General features: G+C 44.4%; 1 protein-coding gene across 3 annotated transcripts; it reads left to right on the top strand.

Annotated features, from left to right (window-relative positions):
- The first annotated feature begins 352 nt into the window (after nucleotides 1–352).
- Nucleotides 353–8,436, top strand: LOC116448333 (E-selectin-like). Of its 3 annotated transcripts, XM_032118587.1 has the most exons (14): nucleotides 356–489; nucleotides 760–836; nucleotides 1,279–1,665; nucleotides 2,415–2,522; nucleotides 2,642–2,827; nucleotides 3,443–3,628; nucleotides 3,739–3,924; nucleotides 4,491–4,676; nucleotides 4,787–4,972; nucleotides 5,237–5,422; nucleotides 6,393–6,500; nucleotides 6,789–6,810; nucleotides 6,921–6,992; nucleotides 7,350–8,436. In XM_032118587.1, exons 2-13 carry the CDS (start codon nucleotides 800–802, stop codon nucleotides 6,976–6,978), a joined length of 1,836 nt encoding a protein of 611 aa, XP_031974478.1. In that variant the 5' UTR covers nucleotides 356–489; nucleotides 760–799; the 3' UTR covers nucleotides 6,979–6,992; nucleotides 7,350–8,436. The 3 variants fall into 3 exon arrangements, with proteins under 3 accessions (XP_031974480.1, XP_031974478.1, XP_031974479.1); XM_032118589.1 differs by lacking the exons at nucleotides 4,491–4,676; nucleotides 4,787–4,972 and having other exon boundaries at nucleotides 353–489; XM_032118588.1 differs by lacking the exons at nucleotides 3,443–3,628; nucleotides 3,739–3,924.
- The last annotated feature ends 1,249 nt before the right edge of the window (nucleotides 8,437–9,685 follow it).

The raw sequence follows: 9,685 nt of genomic DNA, 5'->3' as shown, positions 1-9,685 counted from the left end.
GGTGCCTTTCCTACTGAGATACTGGAAGAACTAACACCTCCTTGCTGCAAAACATTATGCCAGGTGAAAAATTGGAATCTGCTTATTCATGCAATTAATTCGAGCTAACCATCGTCCTCATCCTTGATATCCTGGAATTGTGTGTTTCTGTCAGTAAAAGTTTGTGATGTGGCACTTGGCAGTTTTTCAGCACAGTGTGTCTTTCTGGGAGGGTTGATCTGGCAAGGGGAAACATCCGTCTTGACGTGTGGGAGGGCCAGATCCTGGGATTTTCCAAGAAATTTTTTTCCACGTGGAATTTCCCGTCTAGTGGAGGAGAGGCTAGTTGAGGGAATAAAAGGCTGTAATAAAAGGCAGAGCATTACAGAGTCCAGACACTTGGAGCTGAACTTGATTTTCAAGACTGAGTTCATCCACTTAGCCACAGAAAGCAATCTCTGGGAAACAGCGCAGAGGAATTCTGTCACCTGGACACTGCAGCTACAAACTGTGAGTAGAAATGGACTCTGTTATTCCGTTTCACTGCTCAACTAAAGGTGAACGGGACAGCTGTGTTCGGGTTCCTTAAAAGTTGTTTGCATTTAAAAGTATCTTGATATTAAAAACTGCTTTAAAATTAATAATTTCCTAGAAGTGGAAATCCTACTCAAGTCTTGTTTAAAAGTATGTAGCAAACATTGCATGGACAGTAGTTTATATGGAATTTTGACAGCTCACTATTTTTTTTTTTTACAAACGTGTTTCTTTGATTTCTCATAGCCATCTGCTTAAAAGATAGAGAAGAGAAAACTCAGAAAACATGATTTGCTTGCAGTTCCTATCACTTCTTGCCTATGGTAAGTATGTATTTCTCTGTGTAGAAAACTAGTTGGATAGCAATATTAGTGTGACTGTTCTCTTTGAGCTCAGCATCAAACAGAATTTTTGAACCCGCCCTAATTAACCTGAGGCTGTGTTCACACAGAAACACCTCTGGATGCAATGGCACATTTTTCCTGCTTGCCTGTCAAAGCCATAATTGGCTCCTACAGTCTGCTGTGAAGTCTCAAAGCTTTGTGTGATCAGACATAGTTTCACAGGCTGAAGTCCCTGTACTTGAAGCTGACTTGCCTGATTTGAAGTTTGCCAGGTGATTTTTTGTAAAATAATTGCCACTAGTTTTTATGCAGCTTCAGATACTGACAAGTTTGCAGTATTTATAGAGCTTTATATGTCCTCTTCTAGGGAGAGAGGAGGGGAGAAGTCAGACACCAACTTTTGGATATCTTTTTATTCTAGGACTTACAGTACTTCAGGGGGTGAATGGGTGGACATACCATTATTCAGACACAAACATGACCTACAGGGAAGCAGAGCTGTGGTGCAGAAAGAAGTACACTAACCTGGTTGCCATCCAGAATAAGGAGGAAATCAAGCACCTCAATGGCTTCTTACCCTTCAATCCGGGTTACTACTGGATTGGAATCAGAAAAATTAATGATGTATGGACCTGGACTGGAACTAACAAAGAATTGACAGAAGAAGCAAGAAACTGGGCTTCAGGTGAGCCAAATGGCAAAGGGAACAACGAGGACTGTGTTGAGATCTACATCAAAAGAGGGAAGGATGACGGCAAATGGAATGATGAGCAGTGTGAGAAAAAGAAGGTCGCCTTGTGCTACACAGGTATGGTATGATAAAGGTCATTCCAGTGTGTCCCTGTGGAGATGAGGTGGTGGCTGGGATGAGTTAACTTCATCTTATATATCAGCTACCTGACCCTGTAAGCACTTGTACACTTATGCTTACTTATGGGGTTGAGGTTGTCCTTGTTCTAAGATTTGGATTAATCTCACCTTTTAGCTCCCAGAATATTTTGCATCCTTTTAGGGGCAAATCAGCAGACCTTCTCTATAATCAGAGGAGAGAAGCAGGCTCTTTCAGATGGTAACTTCCATCCCTCTCTAAGTGGCTCTAGCAAGTTAAGAATTGCCCTTTTGGAAGCATCTGTCTGCTGGCTATAGACCACTGGATTAGATTAAATGCTTTGTGTAGAAGTGGCTAATGCAAGTCATGAAAAAAAAATCGAAGTCAAATATCAGCCAAATTAGAGCTGTGGTGAGTTAATGAATAATGTACCTGTTGAGGATTTTTATTGTTCCTTTTGCATTTTAAATATTGCTAATATTTACCTCAGAACACGTGGTCTTGGTGTTTCCAGTCAGCTCAATCCTTTTACTGTGAGCTAGTCTGTAAAAAGTGTGGATTTCAGAAATTCTGTGAAATGACAGGATAATCCTAAGTACCAAACCCTTTGATTTTCTTTTTCTATACAAAGGGCTTGTTTAGTGTTAGAAAGATAAACAAAGGGCTAGCCAGGTTTCATTAGTAGCTGTTGCTGATTCTTTCATAATTTGCTGTATTTTTTTTTTCAGCTTCTTGCAACCCATCTCTCTGCAGCGGCCATGGAGAATGCATAGAGACCATTAACAATCACACCTGCCATTGCAACTCTGGGTTCTATGGGCCTGAATGCGAGTTTGGTAAGATTACTTCATCCTGCTTTTTGACCAACTCATGTTAGCTAGTGTTCAGTTTGGCTTCTTGGTTTACCTGCTCAGCCAAAGAGACTGACTGTGTACCTTCTTGTGCTTCTTTGAAGTTAAGAGTTGTGATCCACTAAAGAAACCTGATCACGGGAGCCTTGAGTGCCACCATCCATTGGGGAGCTTCCGCTACAACTCGTCCTGCACAGTTCAGTGTGAGGAGGGCTATGAGCTGACTGCACTGGAGTCTGTTCACTGTACCTCCTCTGGGGTCTGGTCTGCCCCCCTTGCAGCGTGCAAAGGTGAGCTTTCTGCATTGTACATAGCCCTGTAAACCTCAGTGCTGCTCTGGCAGTAGGTACAGATGGAAGTTTGGCCAATTCCTTTGTAACTAATTACGTGGTGTAGGTGCTATTTCATTTCAGCTCACAGGTCTCTGTTCCTGAGGAGGTGAAATGAGTAGGATGAATGTTCTGGCCTTGTTCCTTGTAGGGAAAGACTTTTCCAACTCTTAGGTGGGAACAGGGAATTGAGATAACCTAGCTGTGAGACTGCTTTCAACAGGCCAGTTACTCCTGACTGTAGGAATTATTTTTTGAGGTGTTTGGCTCAGAATGAGCTACTTTTCTAATCAAGTTCAAGCCTCAAACATCACCCAGCAGCAGTCAAAATAGGGAAATTTTGGATTGTAAATAGTTGCTGTCATGAGCTGCATATGAATTAGCAGTCTTGTCTTAAGAGCCAGTTTCCCATTTTGAGACATTTCCCCTTCTGTCTGCTTTCTGAGATGGTGGCATAGTAGACCCCTTTCTAAAGTTGCTCCTGTTCAGTGGGTGTATTGCTAAGTACCAGAAAAGAAAAAAACTTTCTATGGTTTGTTGCAAGCTAAGCTCTGTGTTGTCCTTTGTGCCTTTCAGCTGTGACCTGTCCTGCCTTGGAAATGCCTGTCCATGGAGCTGTGAACTGCTCCCATCCCTCTGTGCAGCTCACCTGGGGTACCACCTGTGAGTTCACCTGTGAGGAAGGATTTACCCTGACAGGACCAGCTACACTGCAGTGTGGGTCCTCTGGGGCCTGGGACAGGCAGCAGCCAGCCTGTGCAGGTACCTTTCCTTATCCCTGCTCACCCGAGCCCTCAGGGCTGTCAGCATTGCCATTGTGTTGTTCTCCTGAAGCATCTGTGCTGATTGCTGTTGTGCTCCTTGTGTTGCAGCTGTGAGGTGTGAGGCTATCCCATGGCCAGCTGAAGGCTCTGTGACCTGTGACCATGCTCCTGCAGACCTCACCTCTGGCTCCCGTTGTGATTTCCAGTGCAGTGAGGGATATGTCCTGGATGGGCCATCCAGCACTGAGTGCACGGCAAAGGGACAGTGGTCAGAGCCAGTGCCAAAATGCAAAGGTAAGACTTGCTAGGTTGGAAACCATCAATTAAAGCTCAGAGTAGCTTGAAGAAGCTGAAGAGACTTTCTCAATCAAGTATAATCAAAGAGTAACATTCATCCCCACCATGTCTGTAGCACTTTTCATAAGCTGATCTCAAGGTGGGGTCATTTAGCCTCTTGTATTAGCAAGGAAACATCAGTGCAGGGTGACAAACAACACTCTGGGGCAGTGTCTCCAACACACACAATAACACACTTTTAGAGTGGAGTGTTCTGACAAGGATTCTTTATTCCCTAAACCACAAATGGGAGCCAGTGTCTGTTTATGCAGTCCAGGGTGGAGAGTAATCTGGAGCCATTCCCAGGATAACTTGAATGCTTTAGGTGCATATTTAAGGGCTCTGGCTGCACTGTGCAACCTCCTGAAATCACTGTTTCTGAGACACTGCTAGGTCTGAATGGAGGTATGATGGTTCTGTAGGGGACAGCTCCAGGTAGGGTAGGTCTTCTTGCCAGCTCCTGGAAGAGTGTTTATCTTGATCTACTCCAAACTATGCTCTGTGTTGTCCTTTGTGCCTTTCAGCTGTGACCTGTCCTGCCTTGGAAGTGCCTGTCCATGGAGCTGTGAACTGCTCCCATCCCTCTGTGCAGCTCACCTGGGGTACCACCTGTGAGTTCACCTGTGAGGAAGGATTTACCCTGACAGGACCAGCTACACTGCAGTGTGGGTCTTCTGGGGCCTGGGACAGGCAGCAGCCAGCCTGTGCAGGTACCTTTCCTTATCCCTGCTCACCCGAGCCCTCAGGGCTGTCAGCATTGCCATTGTGTTGTTCTCCTGAAGCATCTGTGCTGATTGCTGTTGTGCTCCTTGTGTTGCAGCTGTGAGGTGTGAGGCTATCCCATGGCCAGCTGAAGGCTCTGTGACCTGTGACCATGCTCCTGCAGACCTCACCTCTGGCTCCCGTTGTGATTTCCAGTGCAGTGAGGGATATGTCCTGGATGGGCCATCCAGCACTGAGTGCACGGCAAAGGGACAGTGGTCAGAGCCAGTGCCAAAATGCAAAGGTAAGACTGTTGGGAATTGCAGTTTTCTGGTCACTGGGGAACACACAGAAATCCACATTCCTATAGGGCCCTGGCTCCAAACTAAACTCTGTGTTCCCATGTTTTCAGCTGTGCCTTAGAAATGCCTGCTCATGGCTCTGAGCTGTTCCCATCCCAAAGTCAAATTAACTTGAAAATAAATTGTACATATACCAGGGCAAAAAAAATAGGGCCAAAGACAGGAAAGTCCTTAGTGACTCTTAACCATTTCTTTTTGTGTTTCAGTCATACAGTGTGAACCACTGAGCTCTCCTGAGAAAGGCTCTATGGATTGCTCCCAGGGGGCTGGGATCTTCACGTACAACACCTCCTGCCACTTCAGCTGCCTTGAAGGATGGCGTCTCAATGGCTCTCGTGTTCTTGAGTGCAGCCATTCAGGAAACTGGAGTGCCAGCCTGCCCACATGTGAAGGTATTTTGCCTGTGACCAGCCACAGAGAGGTGCCACTGGGTTTCTAGTCAGATGAGGTGTGGAAGGGTGGTAATACCAACCAGTGAGCTAGAACACGTAGTGAAGTCCATGGATTCAAAAGCTCAACAAAATCACTCAGCATGTTTGAAAATAGAAGAGGGAAAAAATCCTAAAAGATCTTGGTGGAAAATGTTGATTTCTTATCCAAAAACAAAAGCTGCAACTTGATTTCAGTTCTTTTTGCTTGGTTTTTAAACAAAATATTTTCCTTATTGAGCTTTATTCATGTGAATAGAGACAAAAGCTTTTCTAGAGAAACAACCTTGTGGGGAAATCTGCATTCATGAGTCTGTTTCTCAGAGGAAAATTTTATAGGTTTTTTTATTTGATGTGATAGTTTCTTGGATGAACTCCTCAACCAAAAGACCTCACAGAGCTTTTCTCTCAGAGGCTGTAATTTCAAAGACAGAAAGCTCAGCCTTGCCTTCTCATTCAAGGCAGTAAGAGCTCTGCCACTGCCCTCAGCTGGAACATCCCTGGCCTGCCTGGAATGCTTTTGCTTGAGGTCCTAAAAGCTCAATTCCACTTTCATTTGCTTGAGCAGAATTTAGAACCTTGAATAATTTAATCAATCTCAGCAGGGTTGCTGAAAGAGGAAGATAGCACACAGGGAGTTAAAATATGAACTTCAACACGAAAAATAAGAGGAGCATAAATTGCTGTGCAAGGCTGGAGGTTAGAGACAGACCCTGGTGTGGGGAGTTTCTTGCCTTGCCATTGCTTTGGCAATGGGTGGGGTAATTTTTTACCTTGCGTACAGGAACTGTCCTGTTTCACTGAGAGAAAACTTAAGTGTTACAAGCTGCAGTTCTGATGCCTCTTGAAGAGCGTGAGGAAAGGGAAGAAGTAGAGAGGGCTTCAAAGACCACACATGCCCCTTGATCTCACTGAAACCTTTTCATCCTTTCAGCCTCTGACCAAGCCAGCTACGTCTCTGTGGGCATAGCAGCCACTTCTGCCTCTCTGCTGTCCATAGCATCATTCCTCCTTTGGCTTGCAAGGCGCTTCCGGAGAAAAGGTGAGCAGTTGGTCTGGGTCCGCTGGTTTATTGACTTTCCTGAAAAATTTTCAGTGGAGGGAAAAACCTCAAAACCTCCAAAGCCCTATATCTTGCTTTTTGAAAAAGTGGTAATTCCAATACTTAGTTAAATACCAAAATTATTTTCAAGAACCGTCCATATATGCCATGTTTGGCTTTTGGATGAACATCTGAAAAAGAAAAAAGTAGTAATCCCCAAATATTTAGACAACAAGAATTAGGGCTTTTCTCTTGAAATGCTAATACTTTTTCTTATTCTTCTTGCAGCAAAGAAATTTATTCCTTACAGGTAAGTTGTGTCTCAAAAAGCAACATGAAAAAAACACTGCCATCACTTTGCTAAAATCCATTTGATATAAACCTATTGTCATTAAAGTACTTCTCACTTTTGTTTTATAGGAACTGGCAGGAAACAGCCAGTGAAGGTAGTTTCCAAAGTGCTGGTGAGAATGTCTAACTCAGGTGTTTCAGGTAAGCACGTGTGATGTCTTCACTCACAAATTCTCTTGCTTTTAATCACACAAGCAATCAATCAGAGCTGCTAATTGCTATACAATTGCTGACATAGCAATATATGCTTTGGGATACCTAGTGTATCTTGGCATTGCATGGAAGTACCTAACAAGACTGATGGATTTATTGCTTTAGAAATAGTTGTTCAGCTCCTTAAAGATGACTGTGCTTAGCATTCTGTCCAGCTGCATATAGTATTAGGAGCACTTTTATGCAGTTCTGCTACCTGCTGCATACAAAATTCCTCTGAAATGAGAGCAAATACAAATCTACGCCAGTTTTCTGATTTATAGAGGAATTTTGTTCTCTCTGCAGGAATTGAAGCCACCTTCCCTTACGTCTCAGATTTCTGAAGAATGAAACTGCATGCAAATCAGCAGCTGTCCAGATGTTTTTACCTCTTGCTGACAAGAAGATTGACCTTGTGTATGACTCAGAAATTTTGAACTCAAGCTGTCTGGTATTTCCATTGAAGACAAGCAGAGAGTAAAACTCTGGCCTTCTGGCCAAATCCTGCCTACATTGAGTCATGTAGTTATCCTAACTGGGAGCTTGCCATCTCCCGTCCAGATGGTGGGCAAGTAGTGCACTGCTGCCTAAAGAGGGGGCTGGTTCCTCCTCTGCTCCACTCAAAGGTACCAAGGTGAGGTGAAGACATGCATTATTTCACATCACTTACTACACTGCTGGAGGCGTCTTCTCTGGAGTCATAGCAGTTATGCTTGCAGAAACAGGATCATCAGGATGAAAAAATATTCACTGAACAGCTTTGAAACTATTGATCTGGTTTGTGGAAGTCAGTTTATTTTAAGATGCCCCGGTCAATAGATATGGCTGTAGTGATATGGGCAATTATTTGGGTTTCTGCTGCTTATCCCAGAAAATGTAGATACCTTTTTTTTAACTATAACAGCACTAGGAACCATAGTGCTTACACAAAGTATTTTGGTTTCTGAACACAGCAGGTAGGTCTGAAATTATCTCATCCCTGTGGGATTATGTACTGTAATACATACGTATGTATTTATTTGTATATACATACATATTTATTTGTGCAGCTTTTACTGTGGATATTTCTGTGCTCTTAACTGTACATATATTGTAAAATACTTGTTCTTGAGTAGGTCTGTGGCCGTTGATCAATTGATCAGAATGTATTTTAAAATAAATAGGAGGTGTTTGTAAGGATTGCATGCCTGCATAATGTTTACGAATGGAATAGAAGACTGAGATTTGTATATTTATGTATGGAAAATATGATTTTTGAGCCATTAGAAGTCTTCAAATGAGAGTCTCTTTTAATTTATGTTAAGTTATGACTATAAATTAAAAACCTCTCATTTAACCTGATATACATTGTCCTATTTGTAACAGTGTTTAATAAAATGTTTTCAATGTAATACTCCCTATTTGTAAATGTGAATCATTTAAATTATTTGGGTCAGCCCTGTGACTTGTGGCTTCAACAGCAGAATGTGAGTGTAGGGAGAAAACTGGCTAAAAGCAAGACTATCCCTTGGAGCTTTCCATGTTTCCATAGCAGGCAAGGACAGAGCAGCCAGCAGATGGAGCTGACTGCCTGGGACTAGGACAGCCAGAGCTCATGCCAAACCACCATCCCCAGTTCTGAAAGGGAGGAGGAAGGCTCAACAGTGTGTCCCGTGAAGGTGCCTGGGCCAGCAGTGAGCTCTGGCAGGCAGGTGCAGGAGAGAGAGAAGAGCAGAAAGAGAAGCAAGTCGGTGATCTTGGTGCATAAGTTATAGTACAAACCCCTCAGCCCATCCAGGTTTTTGCAGCCCTTTCTGCTGAGAAGTTGAAAGAGTTAGCATGGGCCTACAGTTGAAAGCAGAGCTCTGGGGATAGTGCCGACTCCTGTCCAAGGACCTCCACTCCCACCCTGGCCTGGGCTGCAGCCAAAGACTCAGCCATGGCAGCTGCTGGGTAGGTACCAGTGGTGGTCAGACACTCCCGTGGTTGCCCTTTGCCAGCCCCTGAGATGGCCAAGGAAGCTGCACTGTAGCTCTGTAGATGCTGCCAGGAGCCTGCCCTTGCTGACAAACCCAGCCAAGGTTCACGAGAAGCCATCAGGCCTGTGAGTGAGGGAGTCAGTTTAAAGGTGCTGCACCACAGGGGACAGAGCCCAAACCGAGTAAAGAACTGAGAGTGGCTGTCAGTGCTTCCACTGCCTTGACAAGGTGGGGGCCAACCCTGTGAGCAGATGCAGAGCAGTAATCCTCAGGTTCCCTGAGGGGACGCAGAGATTAGCCCGGAACGCCCTGCTCTGAATCCCTGCAGGAGCTGTTTTGAGAGCTAAACCACCACATGGATGCCCCGGCCTGTCCTTGTTGTTGTCCTCTACACGCATGGCCTGCATGTAGCATCCTCTGGAGAGAGCTGCTTATCCAGCATGCCTCCCACCCTGCTGCCCAGGGCAGTCCAGCTCCTCCTTTCCTGACCAGAGCTGGTGCTTCTAGCTGTTTTCCCTGGGATCTTAAAGGGGTTTTATTGCCAGAAAAGAGACTATAAAATTATCCCGTCTCTTTCTCCAAGCCTTGTGACTTCTTGGGGCAATGTTCTTCTAGTGAGATCACATTTGGGTGGGATTCATCCTCTACTTCTCCCATATATCCCCTAGGCCAGACAAAGACTCT

This window comes from Corvus moneduloides, chromosome 9, assembly GCF_009650955.1.
Source record: "Corvus moneduloides isolate bCorMon1 chromosome 9, bCorMon1.pri, whole genome shotgun sequence".
Classification (NCBI taxonomy): Eukaryota; Metazoa; Chordata; class Aves; order Passeriformes; family Corvidae; genus Corvus; species Corvus moneduloides.
The sequence above is the reverse complement of the archived record's forward strand: the minus strand, read 5'-3'. Positions and strand labels throughout refer to the sequence as shown.

Coding starts and splice junctions, on each gene's coding strand:
- LOC116448333 (XM_032118587.1), top strand. CDS start 800: ATGATTTGCTTGCAGTTCCTATCACTTCTTGCCTATG. Junction 5,423..6,392: donor CAGCCTGCCCACATGTGAAG/GTATTTTGCCTG, acceptor TCATCCTTTCAG/CCTCTGACCAAGCCAGCTAC. Junction 6,501..6,788: donor AAGGCGCTTCCGGAGAAAAG/GTGAGCAGTTGG, acceptor TTCTTCTTGCAG/CAAAGAAATTTATTCCTTAC.